General features: G+C 40.3%; 1 protein-coding gene across 1 annotated transcript in view; it reads left to right on the forward strand.

Annotated features, from left to right (window-relative positions):
* The window catches only part of hmcn1 (hemicentin 1), a 578,667-nt gene that overhangs the window by 75,636 nt on the left and 479,285 nt on the right, over positions 1-23,746 (forward strand). Inside the window, exon 4 of the mRNA XM_048602072.1 lies at positions 926-1,048. Coding sequence (XP_048458029.1) covers positions 926-1,048 — 123 coding nt within the window. The remainder of the gene's footprint in view (positions 1-925; positions 1,049-23,746) is intronic.

Consider the following 23,746-nt stretch of genomic DNA (forward strand, 5'->3'; position numbering starts at 1 on the left):
AGAGTTGCCTAATGGCCCACACATTACTCAATTCTGAATAGCTTCACTGTTTCTGTTTAAATTTATGAAGGGAAAAACAAAGTGTCAGTTTGGTCCTCAAGTTTTAGCATGTGAAGCATTGCCTCTTATTTATACAATGATATACAGTCATATTATCTAGTGGCTGCTAATAGTAGCATTCGCCTTCAGTTAAAAGGCAATTCAAGCATTAGACATAGGAGCATAATTGAAAATGCATTTTTTTAGTTTTCTTTTATATAATTTCCCCCTTCCAGTCTCCTTAATATGTTGCGGACTGCTGCATTATCTCAACACGGTCAGTGGTTATGTGTTACATTTGCCTTTGTGTTTTGTCCAAAAGGACGAGTAAACAAGGTTCTCTGTTATAGGTTATAATCTAGGAATGATGGTGGAAAATGTTCTTGTCAGGTTCTGAGTTTTAATTTATCTATAGAGGTGCCCTAGAGAACATTGCTTGTTAGAACTCGTTGTCCACCCTTGCATATAAAGGATTGTTGAAATGTTCATGGCCCTAGTGAATTTACTGGTGCTACCAAGCTATAACTTCCAAAATGAGTTCCTGCCTTCAGTAAAGGAGGCTTAAAGGAAGAAAATCAAGAAAAATTAGAAGGTGCAAGTAATTTATATCCTTCAGACTTGGATTCTGTCATATTACAGTTTCATTTCTAAGTATCAAAAGTATTATGAGAAATTTGCAGTGTTATTACATTTTAGTACCTAACATCAGGTAGATAAAAATGGAAGAGAAGAATACTCCATTGTAAAGAGCCATTAAACTGATTTATTCAAACAGTCCTTTTAATTTTCATACTAGTTGAAACATTGGATATATCCAGTTGTAATGGTGGAAAGGTCTGGAATTAATATAAAAAATTTGCTTGTAATTATTTGCCCTTTTCTACAGGTTGTGTTTGTGCTAACTGGGGACTGCGGTGATCGAAGCCATGTTGGTTATAAAGTATATGAGGAAATTGCTTCCACAAGTTCTGGCCAAGTATTTCACCTTGACAAGAAGCAAGTGAATGAGGTAAAGTAGGAAATAGACATACTTAAAATCTGGGATGATGTGCCACTTCAGTAAAATGACACAGCTTTTGAGAAAATAGATCATCAATTAAACTTAAATTATAGCCAATATTTGTGCCCATTACATTTAAACAGCCATTGTAACATTTTTATTTTGTCTTTCTTTTCCATCGTTGCTGTGTTGAAATCAAGACTCACTATACCGCCTTATATTCCAACTAATTTTTTCCATGTACCTCAAGAATTTTTTGTCCATTCTTTTTTCCTAGCTATAAATTTGAAAATCTCAAGTTTGGATTATACCATCATTTTCTTGATTTTCCTTGCCTCTCTTTCAATCATGGTAGTATTGAACTCTGTTGGCTCCTTGAATAGCTTTCAAAACAAAAAATATGTACTTTTGTCTTTTAGCAACGCATCAAAACTATCAGAATCTTTTCAGTTTTACTACTCATGCTGAATACAGGCCTAAGACATTTTTCCAAGCAATGCGCATGCCCAAGGAGCGAAAAATGTGTGTTCCAAGCCCCACAAGCGGCCTACTTGGGCTACACCTGTAGGAAGATAAAGTTTGAGCAATCAAAGATGCCCTGGCTCCCATGTTCATCCAGCAGATTAGGTCTTTTTTTTGGCTGGTAAATTCTGGAAAGTTCATACATAACAGTCGTTTTTGGAGTCAGGAAGTTCTACCGATACCTTTATGGACAAAAACTTGTGATAATCACAGACTGCAAACCCCTACTTGGTCTGTTTTAAAGAGGGCTTTGTGCATGGGAAATCGTGTCTCACTAACTTGGTTGAATTTTTTGAATAAGTAACTAGGAGGATTGATGAGGGCAGAACGGTGGATGTGATCTACACTGACCTCAGCAAGGCGTTTGATATGGTTCGTGATGGTAGACATATTAGCAAGGTTAGATCACACGAACTACAGGGTGAACTAGCTATTTGGATACAGAACGAGCTCAAAGGTAGAAGACAGAAGGTGGTGGTGGAGTGTTGCGTTTCAGATTGGAGGCTTGTGACCAATGGTGTGCCAAAAGGATCGGTGCTGTGTCCACTGTTTTTTCTTACTTATATAAATGATTTGGATGTGAAGATAGGTATGGTTAATAAGTCTGCAGATGACACTAAAATTGGAGGTGTAGTGGACAGCGAGAATGGTTACCACAGAGTAAATGGGATCTTGATCAGCTGGGCCAACGGACCGAGGAGAGGCAGATGGAGTTTAATTTAGACAAATGTGAGGTGCTACGTTCTGGAAAGGCAAATCAGGGCAGGACTAATACACTTACTGGTAAAGTCCCAGGGAGTGTTGCTGAACAAAGAGACCTTGGAGTGCAGGTTCGTAGTTCCTTGCAAGTGGAGTTGCAGATAGTTAGGATAGTGAAGGCGGTGTTTGGTATGCTAGCCATTATTAGACAGTGCATTGATTATAGGAGTTGGGAGGTCATGATGTTGTGGCTGTGCAGGACATTGGTCAGATCACTTTTGGAGTATTAAGTGCAATTCTGGTCTCCCTGCTATAGGAAGGATGTTGTGAAACTAGAAAGAGTTCAGAAAAGATTTGAGGATGTTGCCAGGGTTGGAGGGTTTGAGCTATAGGGAGAGCCTGAATAGCCTGGAGCTATTTTCCCTGGTGCAGAGGCTGAGGGGTGACCTTAAAGAGGTTTATAAAATCATGAGGGGCCTAGATAGGGTGAATAGGCAAGGTCTTTACCCCAAGGTGGGGGAGTCCAAAACTAGAGGGAATAGGTTTAAAGTGAGAGAAAAAAAATAAAAGGGACCTAAGGGACAACTTTTTCATGCAGAGGGTGGTGTGCGTGTGGATTGAGCTGCCGTGATTATACATTTAAAAGGCATCTGGATGGATATATGAATAGGAAGGGTTTAGAGGGATATGGGCGAAATGCTGGCAAATGTGACTAGATTTATATAGGATATCTGGTCGACATGGACGAGTTGGACCAAAGGGTCTGTTTCCATGCCGTACATCTCTATGACAAGGCAGTGCCACCCATAGCTTTAGGAACATTCAGTAGTGGGTTCTAATACTAAATGCTCATGATTAGAAGTTAGAACACTGTCCGGGAGGCCAAGTAGCGAATGCAAGTCCATTGAGCTGCCTCCCGTTAGCAGACACACCACTGGTGATACCATGACAGACTCTTCTATTGGGGGTGTTAAATTTTCCAGTTGCAGCTAATAACATCAGACTTTGGACACAAAGATCTAGTCCTTTCAAAACTGAAACAACTGGTGGTGATGGGGGAAACCAAAGACCCATCATAACTAAAATTGAAACCTTTTTGGACTCTGGAGACCAGCTCACAGTAAAGGATGGCATATTGTTATGGGGAGCCCAAGTGATCGTACTGAGCAAAGGTCACCATCAAAGCCTGGCTGATCTCCACCAGGGTCATCAAGAGGTTTCTAAAACGAAGATGTTGGTGAAAAGTTATGTCTGGTGGCCAGGATTGGGTGCAGGCTCAGTAATGTTGGTAGGGCAGTGCCCAGAGTACCAACAAGGGCAAAAATAACCACCAGCAGGTCCCCCACATTTGTGGGAATGGCCTAAGCTCCCGGATGGACACCGGAGCCAGGGCACCTTTGATTGCTCAAACTTTATCTTCTAACAGGTGTAGCCTAAATAGGCTGCTTGAGGGGGTTGGAACACACGTTTTTCCCTCCTTGGGCATGCTCCAGGCTTGGAAAAATGCCTTAGGACTATATTCAAGTACTCCTAAGTGTTCTTTATTAGTTTTCCCTGTTATTACATCTCGATAAATGACAACGTAAGGTAGACCTTGCAAATTGTTCTCCATACTTTGCTGAAAAATTGAACAGGATGACGATACCCGAAATGGCTGACTTGTATGTTATTACAGCGCCTCTCAAACACCAGCCAATCTAAACAAATTTAGGAGTGTGGATCTAAATTGAGCACATGAAACTCAATTGAACAGACATGATGATGCTGAATTTTAATGACATAAAACCAGATTTAAATTATCTTTCACTCGTTTGTTTTCTTTCTCTGAGGAGTACAGCATATTATTCCACTTCTAAGGATTATTTTTCTTTGTCCACAGTTAATCAAGCCATCTAATCTTCCGCACTGACCTATATATTTATATATGGAGAATTTAAAGATTTTAGGTGATATTTTTGAGGTGACGTTTTAAGGCTGAGTTTTTATCTGATTATTCAGATTTTCATGTTGCTGCCATAATTTATTGATCTACAACTTGGGTTCTTGCACTGGGATTATTTTAATAAGAAATGACTGACACAATCATTGAAAACAATACACCATTGGCAGTGCTGAATCCAGATAAGTGGATTAAAAACTAGCCAAGAATTGTTTTCTTTAGTAATTATACAAATCATGACCGAGCCAACTATTCCTTTTGCAATTGTGACATTCAGAAGATAACAGGCAAGCATTTAAGTTTCTATACATGCAGTTTAAAAACCTCACGTGTTTGATGTGTGTCACACTTGAAATATGAGCAAAGTTATTTCTTGTAGTGCCTGGACAGGATAAAGAAACTCTCAGTGGCCAAATTGCTTTAGCATTCTGCCTTTATATTCCCCTGCAAATAATATTTATAATGCAATAAACACATTCATTTATATGCAAAGGATATCAAAAGTTTACCAGTACAGTTAACCATTCCATCCTATTCTGCACTGAACAGCTATCACTAAACTCAGCATTGTATCTCTGTGTTCAGCGTTATTTTGTGTCTGAAGCTACTGTTTTCCTCAGTCTCACTCCAGTACTAACTATCTGTGCCTATTGCTAGTGCTGCTATAATATTTGTGCTGCATATTTTTTTTCTCTATTACAGATTCTCTTCCCCTCTATCTCTGTTTTCTGATGCATGACCTCATCAACACTAGGGAACCTAGATATTTTCTATGGTGAGCAATGTCATGGGAGATCAGAGAGTTCTACACAATGAAGATTGCATTTTTAAAGTGAATCAATGGTTATTGGCATGGCTTAGTAGTACACTGAGCATAGTTGGTATGGTCTGAATTTTAAGACAATTAAATAAGTAATTTAGTCCATTGGAATTCTGTGCCTCACGTTAACCTGGAGATAATTTATTCAAATTGCATTGTTCACGTGAGATTTGTGCATATTCAGTATGGACTGTACCTTGAAAGTTGTCACATGGTTCCATTCTTAAATGTCCTACAGCTATAGAATTCCACCATATGTACTCCTAAAGTTACTGTCAGGTTTAATGAAATAAGTCAATGAGTAGGGATGGTGAGCTCAGCTGATTTAGAGCACAGAACTTCAAAATGCCAGTTGCATATGTTTAATGTCATACTGGCTGAGGCCTGCCTCTCCTATTTGCCTTGTAGTAATATCATGGCATAAATGAACCATAATCAGCAAGCCTTGAACACAAGCATGCTACATAGAGGGAGAGCATGATGGTGAACACAGCTGATAGTTTTGCTGTCATTGTTACATCAGAATTCAGACTAGTAGGCTAGAATTTGATGTCAGTGATGGTTAACCTAACAATATCCACTGTTATTTCTGTACATTGTGAAAAATTCCAAATTTTTCTGTGTGAGATGTTCTTCTCTTCTGAGCTGTACCAAAATGGCTTCTGCCTCACCAGAAATACATGGGCTTTTCTTCCTGCATTAATATCATTACTCTAATTTACATTTCTGGATTCAGGCTCTGCTTTGCTCATGAAAAAAATTCATGTTGAAAAGATAACAGATGCACTGATCATGGTTTTCTGAAGTTCCTAGATCTAGAATTATTCCAATGAATTGGAAGTTAGCAAATGTAACACTGCTATTCAAGAAAGAAGGGAGAGAGTTTGCTGAACATCATTTGTCAAGAAATTATTGCAGAAGAACCGGTGAGGTGAGCATGCCAGGTCAAGCAATCGACATCACTGAGATGAGTTGGCGAGATAATGACTCAGAAGCAAAGAGACCAGCGACAGACCTGTGTGGAAATCAGGAGAAGTGGCTGCAAGATTTAAAAGATCAATGAGAGCAGAAAGGTCATATTTTTCTCGGAAAACAGTGGGAATTATAGTTTTTTTTCTGTGGAGCCTAGGCCATGGCAGTGTGGGTGGTCTAGTTGCTTTTGCAGGAGGAAGAAGTTTGGAAGATAATAGTGATTGGGGATTCATGAGTTAGGGGAATTGACAGATGTTCTGTGGCCATAGATGTGACTCCAGAATGGTATGTTGCCTCCTAGGTGCCAGGGTCAAGGATGTTGTGGAATAGGTGCAGAATATTCTGAAGAGGGGTGGGTAAATAGCTAGGTGTTATGGTCCATGTTGGGACCAATGGTGTAGGAAATAAGAGAAAGGAGGTCCTGCAAGCAGTCTTTAAGGAATTAAGTAAGAAGTTGAAAAGCACAACTTTCAAGGTATTAGTCTCTGGATTTCTCCTGGTGTCGTGCGCTAGTAACTATAGGAAATAAAAGGATGGAACAGATGAAAGTGTGGCTGGAGAGATGGAGAAACGGAGAGAGCTTTAGATTGCTGGAGTTCCCTGACCTCTGGGGTAGGTGAGACCTTTGATGTATTATATCTGAACAAGAATAGAACTCCCAACATATGTGCGGGGAGGTTTGGTAATGGCGTGGGGGTAGATTTAAAGTAGATTTGGCAGGGTGATGCAATCCTGATAACAGTTCAGAACTGAGAGAAGCTGAGAGAGAATTACAAGTTACATTTCCTTTTCTTCAGTAGGATTTTAAGTTACATAAGAAGTGAGTTTAGCAAGGCTAAATGAAATGTATTTTACTGCGAGGAGCATAACAAAACTTGAATTATAAATGTACTGATGACCAAGAAATCATTGTCAATTGTCAGAAACTCTCATCTGGTTCACTGATGTCCTTCAGGAAAGGAAATCTGCCATCCTAACCTGGTCTGTCCTATGTGTAATTCCAGACACATTGCAAAGTTGTTGACTTTCAATTGCCCTCTGAAATGGCTTAGCAAGCTATTCAGTTGTAAAAATCGCTACAAAGTCTCAGAAATAAAACCTGATGGATCACCTGGTATCGACCTAGGCACTGGAAAAGCCCTGTCAACCCTGCAAAGTCCTCCTTGCTAACATCTGGGGGCTAGTGCCAAAATTGGGAGAGCTGTCTCACAGACTTGTCAAGCAACAGCCTGATGTAGTCCTACTCATGGAATCATACCTTACAGACAATGTCGCAGACACCACCATCACCATTCCGGGATATATCCTGTCCCACTGGCAGGACAGACCCGGCATAGGTGGTGGCACAGCGATATAAAATTGGTAGAGAGTTGCCCTGGGAGTCGTCAATATTGACTCTGGACCCCATGAAGTCTCAGGGCTTCAGATTAAACAGGGGCAAGGAAACCTCCTGCTGATTACCTTCCCTCGGCTCATGAATTGATACTCCTCCATGTTGAACAACACTTAGAGGAAGCACTGAGGATGGCAAGGGTACAAGATATACTCTGGGTGGGGGGTGTCAATGTCCACCACCAAGAATGGCTTGGGATTAGTACTAATGATCAAGCTGCTCTGGTCCTTAAGGACATAGCGGTTAGACTGGGTCTTTTGGCAAGTGGAGAGAGAACCAACCAGACGGGAGAAACATACTTGACCTCATCCTTACCAATCTGATAGCTGCATGACAATATTGATAAGAGCAACTACCATGCAAACCTTATGGAGACTAAGTCCCACCTTCACATTGAGAGTAACTTCCGTTGTGTTGTGTGGCACTATCACTGTGTTAAGTGGGACAAACTTCAAACAGATCTGGAAAATCAAGATTAGGCATCTGAGGTGCAATGGGCCATTAACAGCAGCAGAATTGTACTCCTGCAGTGTCTGGAACCTCATGGCTTGGCATATCCCCCACTTAACCATTACCATTAAGCAGGAGGGCATGCCAGGAGCAGCACCAGGAATATCTGAAGATGAGGTGTAAACCTGGTGAAGCCACCAAACAGAACTGCTTGCACGCCAAACAGCATAAGCAGCAAGTGATAGACAGAGCTAAGCGATCCCACAACCAACAGATCAGATCTAAGCTCTGTAGTCCGAATGCATCCAGTTGTGTTTAAGCAACTCACTGGAGGAGGAGGCTCCACAAATATCCCCCTCCTCGATGATAGAAGAGTCCAGCATATCAGTGCAAAAGATAAGGCTGAAGCATTCGCAGCAATCTTCAGCGAGAAGTCCCAAGTGGGTGAACTATCTCTCCCTCTTCCAGTGGTCCTCAGCATTACAGATACCAGTCTTTAGCTAATTCGATTCACTACACGGGATATCAAGAAATGGTTGGAGATACTGGATACAGCAAAGGCTACGGGCCCTGACAACATTTCGGCAATAGTACCGAAAACTTGTGCTCCAGAACTTGCTGCTCTCTTCACCAAGCTGTTCCAGTACAGTTACAACACTGGTATCTACCCAACAAGGTCGAAAATTGTCCAAGTATGTCCTGACATAAAAAGCAGAACGAATCCATCTTGGCCAATTACTGCCCCATCAATCTATACTCGATCGTTAGTAAGGTGATGGAAGGTGTCAGGAACACTGCTATCAAACATCATCTGCTCAGCAATAAACTGCTCAGTGGCGCCCAGTTTGGATTCCGCCAGGGCCACTCAGTTCCTGATCTCATTACAGCCTTGGTTCAAACATGGACAAAAAAACCTGAATTCCAACGGTGAGGTGAGAGTGACAGCCCCTGACATCCAGGCTGCATTTGACCGCGTGTGACATCAAGGAGCCCTAGCAAAACTGGAATCAGTGGGTATCGACGGCAAACTCTCCGGTGATTGGAGTCCTGCCTGACACATAGGAAGATAGTCGTGGTTGTTGGAGGTCAGTTATCTCAGCTCCAGGACACCCCTGCAGGAGTTCCTCAAGGTAGTGTTCTAGGCCCAGCCATCTTCAGCTGCTTCATCAATGACCTTTCCTTCATCATAAGGTCAGAAGTAATTATGCAATCATGAGCAAACATGTTCAGCACCATTTGCGACTCCTTAGACACTGAAGCAGTCCGTCTTCAAATGCAACATGATCTGGACAATATCCAGGCTTGGGCTGACCAGTTGTATTTAACATTTGCAACACACCAAGCTGTGACCATCACCAATAAGAGACAATCTAACCACTGCCCATGACATTCAATGATGTTACCATCACTGAATCTCCCACTATCAACATTATGGGAGTTATCATTGACCAGAAACTCAACTGCAGTCACCACGTAAACACAGTAGCTACAAGAGCAGGTCAGAGGCTAAGAATACTGCAGTGAGTAACTCTCCTCCTGACCCCCCAAAGCCTATCCACCATCTACAAGGCAGGAATCAGGAGTGTGATGGAGTACTCCCCACTTGCTTGGATGAGTGCAGTTCCAACAACATTCAAGAAGCATGACACCATCAGGACAAAGCAGCCTGTTTGATTGGCACTGCATCCATAAACATCTACCACTACCACCCCCACCACCACCGATGCTCCGTAGCAGCAGTGTGTACTATCTACAAGATGCTCTGCAGAAATTCACCAAAGATCCTCAGACAGCATCTTCCAAACTCATGGCCACTTCTACCTAGAAGGATAAGGGCAACCGATGCATGGGAATGCACCACCTTCCAGTTCCCCTCCAAGCCACTTACCGTCTTGACTTCGAAATATATCATCATTCCTTTTATTGTCGTTTGGTCCAAATCCTGGAATTCCCTCCCTAATGGCACTGTGGGTCAACCCATTGCAGGAGGACTGCAGTGGTTCAAGAAGGCATCTCACCACCACCTTCTCAAGGGCAACTAGGGATAGGCAATAAATGCTGTCTCCCAGGCTGATAAGGGTGGGGGTCATTAAATGGTGGATAGATTTAAAGTACCTCCTTTGAAAAATTGGTCTTATATGACCTCCTCTTAACAAAACCATGCTGACTTTTTTAAATTAATCTGCACCTCCCTAAATGCAGATTAATTTAGTCCCTCCAAATTGCTTCCAATAATTTTCCCGCTATTGAGGTTAGACTGACTGAGCTGTAGTTTCCTCATTTATCCCTTGCTGTCTTCTTGAATATTGGTGCCACATCGGCTGTCCTTCCGTCCTCTCGCATCTCTTCTGTAGTCACGGAGCAATTTAAAACTTTTGCGAATGCCCCAGCTTGTTCCTCCTTAGCCTCACTCAACAGCCTGCAATACATTTCATCTGGTTCTGGAAATGCATCTACTTTTAAGCAGCCAGACCATGTGGAGGCTCCTCTCTGATTATGTTAACTTTTTAAAAGACTATTCTAGTTATTCTCCCTGATTTCAGTAACCATTTTGTCCCTTTTGCAAATGAATAATGACACAAAATATTCATTTAAAATCCTATCTACATCTGTGCTTCTACATACAAATTAACACATGGGTCTTAATGGGCTGTATGTTTTCTCTAGTTTTCCTTCTATTTGCCTTAATGTAAAATAACTTAAGATTTTCCTTTTTTATCTGCCATGACTCATTCATGCCCCATTTTTGCTCACAATGCTGATTAGGAGTGTACAGGCAGAGGAGGAATGGATGAATATCAGGTACACTGAGATGATCAGGCAGGTTGTGCAGGTGTCCTTTAAGTCTATTGTGCTTGCTAATCAATATTCCATCTTGTAAACTGGAGAGGGAGATGGTTCCTTGAGTGTAGCCAGAGCCAAACTCGTGGAAGCAGAGGTGACTCAGCCATATGGGACAGAGGGAAAAGAAATGAAGAGCAATAGTTATAGTGCATTCCATTGTCAGGGGATCAGGCAGACATTTCTGTGGCAGTAAATGGGATGCCAGGATGGTGTGTAAAATACCTCTTACTGGGGTCAAGGATGTTATCGAGAAACTGCAGGATGCCCTTTTGGAGGAGGGGAATCAGCCAGAAGTCCTTGTCCATATTAGTACAAACTACATAGATAGGAAGAGGATTAGGTGCTGAAGGCAGATTTGAAAGAGTTAGAAAGGAAATTTAAGAAAAAAAACACATTTCCTCAAGATTAGTAATCTCTGGATTACTCCTGGTGCCAAATGCTAGTGAGCATGAGGACAGGAAGATTGGTTGTTTGAATGCATAACTGGAGAACTGGTGTAGGAGGGAGAGTGTCAAATTTCTGAGGATTTTTGGTCAGTTCTGGACCAAGTAGGACCTGTACAAGCTGGATGGGTTATACTTTTTTTTTAAAAGGACTGAAACTGATTTCCGTACGAGTAGACTGGCTGGTGCTATTGGAGTAGGTTTAAACTAGCTTATCGGGAGGATGGGAACCTGACGGGTAACCCAAATTGGAAGCAAGTTTTTTTTTTTTAAAATTCATTCACAGGCTAGGGGTGTCGCTGGATAGGCAGCATTTATTGCCCACCCCTAATTGCCCAGAGGGCAGTTGAGAGTGAACCACATTACTGTGGGTCTGGAGTCACATGTAGGCCAGACCAGGTAAGGATGGCAGTTTCCTTCCCTAAAGGAAATTAGTGAACCAGATGGGTTTTTCCGACAATCGGCGATGGTCATCATTAGATTGTTAATTCCAGATATTTTTTATTGAATTCAAATTCCACTATCTGCTGTGATAGGATTTGAATGTGGGTCCCCAGAACATTGAGTCTTTTGGATTAACAGTCCAGTAATAATACCACTAGGCCATTGCTGCCTCCTGTTGAGGCCCTAGGGTGAAGTCCATTAGGACCCATAGACTTATCAGCACACCGCTCCATCAGTGTGTTCAGTAATGTTTCTGTACTGATTATAATTTCTCCCCCTAAGTAAAGTTGGTAACAGGAAGTCAAAGATGCTAGGGAGTAGAGAATATGAAAGAGTTTTTTTTTCTTTATTCATTCACGGGATGAGGGTGTCGCTGGCTACGCAGCATTCGTTGCCCATCCCTAATTGTGTGGGTCCAGAGTCACATGTAGGCCAGATCAGGTAAGGGTGGCAGTTTCTTTCCCTAAACAGTATTAGTGAACCAGATGGGTTTTTCTGACAATTGACAACGGATTCATGGTCATCATTAGACTCTTAATTCCAGATATTTATTAGATTCAAATTCCACCATCTGCCATGGCAGGATTTGAACCCAGGTCCCCAGAACATTATCTGAGTCTCTGGATTAACAGTCCAGTGAATGAAGCAATAGGCCATTACCGCCCCGCCAGTACAAACCTTCAAAAGTAGAATGATGTCAAAAAGACAAAGTTAAGGACAATCTACCTGACTGCATGCCGGATTTGCAACAAGTCACAAATAGAAATTCATGAGTATGATCTAATTGCCATTGCTAAAAAATGCAAATTACTGAAGGTTATCATGCAGGTGCAGCAAGGTGTTTGGAAGGCTAAGGGAAGAATTGTGTTGCAAGAGGACTTGTGTTCAGGAGTAGTGAACTCTTGCTTCAATTTTATAGGAGCTTGGTTAGACTGCATATGGGGTACTGTGTGCCGTTTTGGTCTCCTTATCTTGGGGAGATATTGTGGTGTAGAGGGAGTACAATGAAGGTTCACCAGACTTGTTACTGGTGGTGGATTGGCCTATGAAGAGAGATTGTAAAGAATACTGGTCCAGTTTGCCCAGTTTCCAACAATAAGAAGTGATCTCATTGAAACTTAGAAAAATGCTTAAAGGGATCAACAGGGCAGATGTCGGTAAGATGTTCCCCTGGCTGGGGAGTGTAGACCCAAGGGGCAAAATTTAAAAGTAAGGGGGATGCCACTTTGGTCCGAGATGATGAGAATTTTCTTCACATATGTTTTAAATCTTTGGAATTGTTGTGAAAGCTCAGTCTTTGAGTATGTTTTTAGATATCAATAGATTTTTGATTACCGGCAGCATAGAGTCATGGAGCGATACAGGAAAGAAACAGTCCCTTAGGTCCAACTTGTCCACGCTGACCAGATTTTCGAAATTAATCTAGTCCTATTTGCTAGCATTTAGCCCATATCCTTCTAAATCCTTCCTACTCCTATTCCCATCCAGGTACCTTTCAAATGTTGTCATTATACCAACCTCCACCACTTCCTCCGGCAGCTCATTTCACACATGCACCACCCTCTGAGTGAATACGTTGCCCCTTAGATCCCTTTTAAATCTTTCCCCTCTCACCTTAAACCTATGCCCTCTAGTTTTGGGCTCTGCTACCCTGGGCAAAAGACCTTGTCCATTTACACTATCAATGCCCCTCATGATTTTATAAACCTTTATAAGGTCACCCCTCAGCCTCCAGTGCTCCAGGAAAAATAGCCCTAGCCTGTTCAGCCTCTCCCTCTAGCTCAAAAGTTTCAACCCTGGCAAAATCCTTGTAAGTATTTTCTGAACCCTTTCAAATTTCATAATTTCATTCCTATAGCTGGGAGACCAGAATTGCACAGCATACAGGATTATGAAAATGGGGGTGGTTTAAAAGTCATTTAAAGTACCTGAACAACCATGAACATATTGAATGGCTGAGCAGGCTCAATGGATTGATTTGGCTTACTCCTGTTGCTATCTGATTAACTTGAATCAAATCACCTCTCCTTTCTTTCTAACCTCAGGAAAACAAGCCTAGCATGTCAAATCTTTCTTTTATAAGACAACTGCTGTCGCAAACCTTCTCTGAATCACCTCCAATACGTTTCCTTTCCTTAAGTAAGGAGACCACAACTGCAAGTCAGTTGCAGTTATTCAAGAACAAAAAGAAAAATTGCTGGAAAAGCTCAGCAGGTCCGGCAGCATCTGTGGTGAGAAATCAGAGTTAATATTTTGGGTCAGCTCCATTTAGGCTTCTTGTTGCTGCAGAAAGGCTGCTAACATCAAAGACCCCTCCCATCCCAGAAATGCTCTCTTCCAACCTCGTCCGTCATGCAGAAGATACAAAAACTTGAACATACGTCAACAGATTCAAAAACAGCTTGTTCCCTGCTATTATTAGACTGCTGAATGGACTTCTGTAACTTCAAATAATATTGATCTTGCTAATGTTGGTCCTACTTTGTGCACCTCCTGTGCAGCTGTAACCTTTTATGCCTTGCTCTGTCTAAGCACCCTATGATCTGTATGTCCTTGTTTGCTGTGATCTGCCTGTACTGCTTGCAAAACAAAGCTTTTCACTGTACTTGGGTACGTGTGACTATAATAAAATCAAATCAAGAGTGACCCTCCCTCAGAACTGAGGATATTCAAGACCTGATCTCAATAATGCTCTGCATATACTAAGCATAACAATCTTACTTTTCATTAAATTCATTTTGTAATGAAGGATAGCTTTTCATTGCCTTAATCATTTGCTGTACCTACATTAACTCTTTTTGACTTGTACACTCAACAACTAGAATTCTCCAGTTTATCCATGCTAGTATGCTGCCTGCTGTATCATGAGCTCATACTTTGCACAAAAACCTTTTATGTGGAACCTTATCAAATGCCGTTTAGAAATCCAAGTACAGATCTTCACTAGCTCCCTTCTATCGAAAGTATATATTACTTCTTCGAAGAATTCCAATAATTTTGTTAAACGTGATTTCCATTTGACAAATCCATGCTGATTCTTCCTGACTACCTTGAGATTTTTACGGTTGCCCATTTTATACCCTCCTGAATGACCAATTCTATACTTGCTCCACAATTACCTAACAGGCCTAAAATTTCTGTTTTCTGCCTCCTTCCCTTCTTGAGTATATATTTCCTACTTTCCAGTTTAAGATAATCTTCTGGATTTTGTGATGAATTTTGGAATGTTAACACCAATGCAGCTGCAACCTCATTTAGTCACCTTTTTAGAGGACATATGATGAAATCTGTTGGGTCCTGGTGACTTACTAAGCCTCAGCTCCATCATTTTGTTACTACTTCCCTCATGATTATAATCCCTTTAAATGTGTGCCATTGTGTCCCCACTGATCGCTGTCTGCCTAATATCCTAGTTCACTTCAACTAGCTCAGTATTCATGCCTACATGGTTGCCCATTTCTAAATTTAAAATACCACACTTAGATGCACTCTGTTTCAAACTGGATACAAAATTCAATCCAATTAGTATTACCACTACCTAGATGTGCAGTACTCTGAAGTCATTAATTCTGTCACATTACACAATACCAAGTTTAGTATAGCCTGCTCTCTTGTCAGTCGCAGAATGTGCTGCTGTAACAAAGTAAGTGCAAAGCATTCTATGAACTCCCAATCAATGCTATTATGAATCTGACTTTTTTGTTCAGTTTTTTTTTTGTACATTAAAATCACAATTATTATGGTCCATTTATCGCAAGCACCCAACATGTCATATTGCATACTTTCTACATTGTGGTAACTACTTGGGGCTTGAAAGTTAGACTCCAGTGAGTCTTTCCCACTACTATTCCAAAGTTTCTCCAAAATGATTCTGCCTCCTGAAATCTTGAACCAACATTATCTCTTAACTATTGCACCAATGCTATCCTTGATTAGGAGTCAACACATGTACTTGTATTTAACTTCCTTAACTTCTTGAATATCTTACACCCCTCAATAGTCAGAACACAATCTGTGTCATCCTGCAGCCAGTCTCCACAATATTTATTCACTGTGTGCTATCACTTCATATTTACTTTTACTTTTATTTTAGAAACCCAGATAATATACAATTCTTAATTGTGACCTGATCAGACAATGTCAACATGGTTTTATAAAATGGCAATTGTACATTATTTTACTGGAGATTTTTGAGGATGAATCTAGGTGTTGGGTTGTAGAACGGTAGATAAAATGGAATCTATAGATGTAGTATGCTCAGACTTTCAAAAGGTGTTCAATATCTTGCTACAAAAAAGGTTAATACACAAAGTAAGGGCTCTTGGAGTTGGTGGTAACATATTAGCATAGAGGAATGATTAATAGGCAGGAAGCAGGGACAGTGATAAACATATTTTCAAGTTGGTAGGCTGTAACCATTGACTGTCGCAAGGATTATTACTGGGACCTTAGCTATTTACAATTTCTAGTAATGACTTTGAAGAAATTCAGAGAAATAAAATATCCAAGTTAGTTTATTGCAGTTTCTTCTCTTATTTCATTGAGAAGGACACAGGCTTTAAATGGATTCTTGAGCGGGCAGAAGATGACAGATTGAGTATAATGTGGAAAAGCCACAGATTAGTCATTTTGACAGAATTGAAAAACAATTGTTAAATATTTTTAAATATAAATAAATGTTGACATTCAGAAAGACTTTGGAATGTTCTTACAAGTACAAAGTTTGAATGCAGATACAATTTGGAAACTTAACCTGTATTGCAAGGGGATTTTAGCACAAGAATAGGGAAGTCTTGTTGCAATTGTATTAGGTTTGAGTGATACTGAATCTGAAGCATTGTATACAGCATTGGTCTCTATATTTAAGGAGCAATATAGGTACCTTTTGAAGTGGTACAATGAAGGTTCATTAGGATGGTTCCTATGATGAGAGGATGATGTGATGACTTACAATGAGAGGCTGAGAAAATTGGCCCTCTATTCTGGAGTCTAGAAGAATGAGAGGCAATCTCATTGAAACAAACAAGGTTCTGAAGGAGCTTGAAGATGTACACAAAGATTTTCCCTTTCTGGAGAATCTAGAACAGGTGAAAGTCTTAGGAAAATGGGCTAATTATTTAGGACCAAGATGAAAAGAATTTCTTTACTCGGAAGCCTGTGAATGTTTGGAGTTGCCCAACTCCAGTTTGTGGACACTCCATTAAGTGTGTATTAAGGTTGCATTCAATTGATTTTTTTTTTTGAGCCTTCATAGAATTGAGAAGATGGAGAGCAATTGAAACTACCACTCAACCGTGAATGCATTGAATGGCAAAGAGGGCTCAACAGAATGTATGGTGTCCACCTGCTGCTACTCCTGTTTTACTAGTTTCATTTGCTTGGGAAGATGTAGAGTTTGATTGTGCTGTTCAGACATGTACAATTTGAATCTCCAAATTCCAGCAACTTTCAGTGAAAAAGACCATAGAAATTAAACAGGAAAGGACAACAGTAACAAATGCCAGATACCTTCCTTTTGCCAGCAACAATAAATTCTGTCCTGATCTCTCTCACTTCTAAGTTGCAGTGCTATAGATTGAACTGATTGTATCAAGAGTAACACAGGGGAAAAAAAACAAGTCAACGTGCATATAACATTTTAGCATATAACATATTAATATTTTTCAGGTTGCTGCAGAAACAGACTCTTATGTTCTTTATCATTTAATTCATTGTAGTTCTTATCAGTACACATTAAAATCTAACACTGTATAGGTTGTCTTGAATTATTGCATAGATGTGTATAATCTGCTGTAGTGTTTGTAAGTTCAACACTTATTGACACATGAAGGCTTGCTGTTAAGTTCTGTAAGAAAATACAGAGGTCTCTGAACAAAACTTTTGAGAACACATGTTGGTATGCTTAATAGATACAATCTCTAATTGAAGAAATGTGTTGAATAAATGCAGAAAAAACATTATTCTTTCAGTGTTTGTGGTTTACTTTTTGTGACAAAGAATGCCACTTTGGTTATCTTGGCAAATATATTGAGACTGAGGTATGTTACATACTTTTAATCGAAGAACCATGAAGCATAAAAATACTGCTTATCACGCAAAGATACTTTATAGTTTTTCAACTGAAGTCATTTCTTTCTTCTGGCAAGTGAGTAGGGTAACATGAACCTAATCAAAAACTTGGAACTAATTAACATATTATCGTATGAAAATACTCGTATTATTTACAAAACATTGACTCTTGCTAAAGTTTAATGTTCTGGGCTATAATGTTTTACGAATCATGCCTGAGCCCCAAATTAGTTCACATCCCTGAAGTGACATTCTGTCTCTTTTTAAAAATGTATTTGTTTGGTAAAATTAAGTCCATAATTTTCATAAGTTATACTTTTGTCCTATTTGTTACATTTTTGTGAAGTTTTAGATATTTGGAAGTATAACAGCCGCTGAATGTTGTGGACCTTTGTTTCATCTCTATTTCAGATTTTATATATACGGAAAAATAGTTTACAATTGGTTGCAAGGCTATTTTATCTCCACCATATTATACTCATTACTTTCACAATAGTTCTTTTTAACTCTGAGGTTCAAAGTAGTTTCCAAATCTGAACTAAGCCAAGTTGGAGGAATTTGGATTTAGTTGGACATTTCCCAAGTTTCCACAGTTCAAATCAATCTTAACTCTAAATGCTACCACTGTTAATTCTAGATAAACATATGATGGATTTTGTCAAGTTTATAAAGCTTACATTCCTTACAAATCTGATTAAATGTTTCTGAAAATGAGGTTTAGATTTCTGATTCCGATTTCCTTAAGTTCAATGTCTGTGACTGCAGGTCAGAAAGACCTTCTGGCTTTACCGCAGTCTGTACACATCACTTTCATGTAGAGATGCAGCCATGTATGAAGAGTAGAAATGTCAGAGGCATTCCATAATTTGGTACTGTAGCAGAGAAGGGGGCCAAATGCATACCAAACCAATACAAAATTTGAAGGTTGTGGAACATAGTGCTCTCATTTGCCTTACACACTGGTGCAAATGTTTTACAATAATTTGGTATAGTCAGCAAGAAGTCTTGAGTGTGAAGTTGTTTAAAAAAAGTTATTAGTCGGATGATCAATTGCTTTCAGTCTTTGGCAAGATGTAATGATGATGCAATCCTGCTGCTAGTTTATCATAGGCATGAGTAGGACAGGATAATGATGGGCAATATCATGTGCATGTTAAGTTGGTTGCATTTGCAGTGGTATAAATAGCAATATGATCTATGGTAAATGGAGATCTGTGTGTGTGCAGTACATGATTTCAAAATGTGCACATGATAAAACTTGGATGTATTGTGAACTGTGAGGTGGTTAGTGACAGTCTTCAAGAGGACATGGGCTAGTAGTATAGATGAAGAAGTGGCAGATAGAAATTAAAGTGGCAAAATATGAAGCAATACATTTTGATACCAATAATTGTGAAACAATACCAATTGAAGGGTATCATTCTGAAGGGAATACAAAACAGCATGGTAATTAAGTGCACGCAAATCCAGTGTGGTGCTATACTGTAATTGGCACAGCAACTTTTTGTCGACTTGGGGAAAATGTGCACAGATTATTGACAAAACAGGTTGTGAGAGTGGCAAAGTGACATTCCGGATCCTAATCTTCATAAATTGAGAGATCATGTGCAACAACAAGAGAGTAACAGTGATCAAAATCATGAGGGGTCTAGACAGAGCAGTAGGGAGAAACAATTCCTGTTGGTGGGAGGAACAAGAGCTTGAGGACACAGATTTTAAGATGATTTCTTAAAGAATTAAAGGTGACATGAAAATGTATGTTTCAGACAATGAATGTCCAGGACCTGGAATGTACGTCGTATGTTTATGGTGGAAGCAGGCTTGTACTGCTTTTCAAAAGGGAACTGGAATAAGCACCTGAAGATGGATAATGTACAGTCATTGGGATTGGGTGGGGGAGTAGAACAAGCTAAATTACATGGAGTTGGTGTGTCTATATCTGCTATTGGAATGATTCTGGGATTCTATATTTAAGGTTGTAGAAATGCTGTTCAAATTGAATAAAAGTTGACAAAAGGTTGCTGTGTCAAGTACTGTGTAGTACAGTAATAGATTTGTATGCATTTAATCACCATGCTGTGTTGTCACTCCCATGAAAAAAATTTAATTTGAAGAAACATGAAGGGTATTAGATAATAGAACTAGCTAGAGTAAAGGATGGTACCACTTCTCATTCATTTCATCTTAATAAAGAAGTGTAAAGAAAGAGTTGATAGCACTGGCCAGAATTGAATTGAACCTGCTCAAGCAGGAATAATGATAGGGGTGCTCAGGGAAATTGATCAGGAGTACCATGCCAGATTTCTGTTGTTATGAAAACTGTCCCCAGGTACGCTGAATCGTCCTGGTGGAAAGATATCAACTGGGCTCATTAATGATCCAATTAACACCAGTTATCCCTGAACCCACCATAGGTAAGTGGCTTAAGAATTAAATGGGGGCTGAATCACTCTCCCACAAATGAAGACCACCAAGTAAACTTTATTGGGATTTCCCACCAGCATCCTTGGATTGGGTTGGGGTGAGGAGGGGGTGATGTGGTCTCTTGTTAGGCATTTAGTGCTTGGTAAAGGACCCTAGCACCAAGGGTGGCTGCTGAAAGTCAACACTGCCCTTCTGAGCTCCTGTTCCCTTGCCATGATTGCTTTTCCAGACACTCACCAACCATCCTTGATCATCTTTAGTGCCTGAGATCCCCCATTGGTTCTTGCCCTCTGTTGGATTCTTTGCTTGTAGCTACCTCTGCTCCAGGTCATGTCCTCCGTAATGAGGAGCGACTTGCCTCTATTGGCCAGCAGTTCTCTATGAATGGGATTTCTGTCTCTGAGGTCCTGCATCTTGGTCAAGGTCTTATAGTGGTGAGTTAAGTTTCTAAGGAACAATAATTTTGATAGGGCTGCCCTTATAGAACTGACAGGTTTCTCCCCTCATTTTCTACCCCACCCCCACATTTCTTCAGATGAGCAGATTAAATCCTGCCCACTATCCTTTTCCAGCATGTCAGCTATGTAGCTGGTCAATCATACCAATTCTACAGTCTAAAAGTATACTCTTGTATATCATTGTTATCAGACAGGTATGAAACGTGTCTATCACATTAGAAAAAACATTTCCATTCACATAGTGCCTTTCATGACCTCCGCGTGCCCCAAGTCTGGAATGCAGCACTGCATTCAGGATTTCTAATAAAGGCCAACTGCTTGACCAGTTTGCCAACTTGAATGTGCGTGATTTGTATAGTAATTTTGAATATTACCTCAACTTTAGGAATGTAAGTGTTCTATTTACAAATACTTGTGGCTAAGTTATGGAACATCGTCATTTATATGAATGATCTGAATTTGAGGTTTTGCCAATTGTATTTAATTTTGCTGTTAGTTCTTCCAGGACACACAATAGCAGAAATGTGCTTTCAGAAAGATTGGTTTTAAGCTCTATCCAATTACGGTTATGGTACCATAGCAACAAGAGCTCACGGGGATGGGAAGCAGCTTTTACTATGACCGTCACATACTTTGTTTCAGGGTTGGTACATTTTTCTTTAATTTTGGTGAAGTTCCACTTTGAAAGCACATTTAATAGAATCTGGATGATGTAGAGAGTGAAGAATCGTGGAATCCCCACAGTGTAGAAAGAGGCCATTTGGTTCATCAAGTCTGCAGCAGCCCTCCAAAGTGCATCTCCTCCAGCTCCAGCTCCCCAACCTATCCCCATAATCCCACATTTCTAATGGCCAATCCACCTAACCTGCACGTTGTTGGACGGTGGGAAGAAACCGGAGTACCCAATGGAAACACACACAGACGTAGGGAGAACATGCAAATACCACACAAACAATGATCCAAGGCTAGAATTGAACTGAGGTCCCTGGTACTGTGTAGCAGCAATGATAACCACTGAGTCACTATGTTTGCCCATAGAGTTTCCACTGTTTTGATGTCCTATGGAAAAATAAATTGGATTAGGTTCTATCACAATGAAATGTCCTTGTTAAGTGAACAGGATATTGTTGTAAAAGGTAATGATTCTGGAAGAGCTAACGTTAGAGAGATTAATCTCCACCCAATCCGATCAGGAGGACTCTCCTAAGGAAAGGCAGAACATTTAGGGTTGTCAATGATGAAGATCCATTGGGTCTGCCAGTGGTCTTAGTAACAATGTCTAATTTACTGTTGTACCTTGTATCTTATTACTTTCATGCAAAAAAAACTTGTTTAAGAAAAATCTACAAGGCTCAAAATACTTGAGGGCAAAGGGCGAAATTGTCTCCTAAATTCCTAAACTCACTTTTTTTTAAAAGAAAACTCACTCAGAAGCCGTCAATCCAAAGAAAGGTTGCTGTCCTATGTAGCAAAGGCAGAATCTACAAGGGAGCAAATTACTGCAGATGCTGGAAACTGCACGAAAAACAAATGCTGGAGACCACAGCAGATTAGGCAGCATCCATGGAGAGAAAGCATGCTAATGTTTCAAGTCTAGATAACTCTAGAATGGCAGGAGAATGATCCTTTTGAATGCGGAGGCTGGTGGGATGAAAAGTGAGGATAAGGGAAACCGGATCATGCTGTTGTGAGTGATGGGAAGGGGCAAGGGTAGAAGCATACGTGATAAGTTGGATACGGTTGAGAGTCCTGTCAACAACAGTGGGCAGGAAACCATGGTTATGGAAGAAGCAAGCCATGTCAGCAGTACTGCTTTCGGAAGGTGCATATCATCCGAATAGATGCAATGTAGGTGAAGGAATTGGGAGAATGAAATGAAATCTTTGCAGGATGTGGGGTGTGACGAGCTGTAGTGAAGGTAGCAATGGGAGTCAGTGGCTTTGTCGTGGATGGTAGTGGACAGTTTATTCCCCAATATGGAGACAGAAGTCAAGGAAAGGAAGTGTTGGAAATGGACGATGTGAAACTTATGGAGGAGTGGAAATTGGAGACAAAATGAACAAATTTTTCAAGGTCCTGGCAGGAGCATGAAGTGGCCCTAAAGCAGTTGTTGATGTACCAAGAAAAGAGTTGTGGGAGGGGGGGCCTATGTAGGACTAGGGCAAGGATCGTTCCACATACCTCATCAAGAGGCAGGAATAACCGAGACCTGGGTGTGTGTCCAAAGCCACTCTTGACTTGGCAGAAGTGAGATGAATTAAAGGAGAGTTGTCACAAAAGTTAAAGATTTTTAAAAATACACAAAACTCTTTCAGGTGGCAGAAAACATGGACTAGGTTTCTATAAGTGACAAGAATTATTAATTATCACCAGTACATAGACTCAAAATACAGATAAACAGTTATGAGCAATCTGCTGATAACCCAACTAAGTTAAAACTCTAATCCCCTTAAATTCACTTTTCACTCTCTCTCACGAAACATGGGCCTAAGGATTTTTGTGCTAATCAGAGTGCTGCTCCTTGGTCTTCATCCTCTAATGCTTTCACTGGTTTACAGGAGACAAAAGTTATCTCTGACTTTTTAATTAAGTGTCACAGCTTACAGCAACTCTTGAAGGACAGATAAACTGGTTTTCTTTTGGTTTAGTGGCTCTTATTGAAGAGGACAGAGAGAGCTCCTCAGCTGATGAAGATGGATGGTTTCTCCCACCTTGTTCACAGCCACATCCTGTTCAGCTACCTTGGAACCAGTCACATAGTTGGCAGGCAGAATGCCTTTAACATTAGTCATTTGTTCTCAAACGAGTTAATCAGCTCTTGCAGGCTGAATTTCCATTTTGTTCACATGTACAGGCTCCAGCTTGTCTGGAAACTGTACTTCAAATAGTGCTTGAACAAGAAACTGTGTAAACAGTACTTACAACTTGTGCCATGTTGCATTCTTTTAAAAACGATCATAATCATTCAGCAATCCTTGGTTTTTCGAAGTGTTTTCCCATTTCAGTTTACTAGCAAAATTACAAAATGACCAGAATTGGCTTTAGAATATCTAAAAATCTATAGAACACTTCCAGAAAGCACGGAGATTTAGGACACTTACAGAGCAGAAATAAATCTAATTGTTACTCATATAAAAACATTAATGCGGTAGAGTCATCAGTATTATAAGATATACCTCGTGCATTCCTGGGGGACTTTGATGATCTAAACAGCTCCAGTTTCATCTGAT

Source organism: Rhincodon typus, chromosome 10 (genome assembly GCF_021869965.1).
Source record: "Rhincodon typus isolate 14 chromosome 10, sRhiTyp1.1, whole genome shotgun sequence".
Classification (NCBI taxonomy): Eukaryota; Metazoa; Chordata; class Chondrichthyes; order Orectolobiformes; family Rhincodontidae; genus Rhincodon; species Rhincodon typus.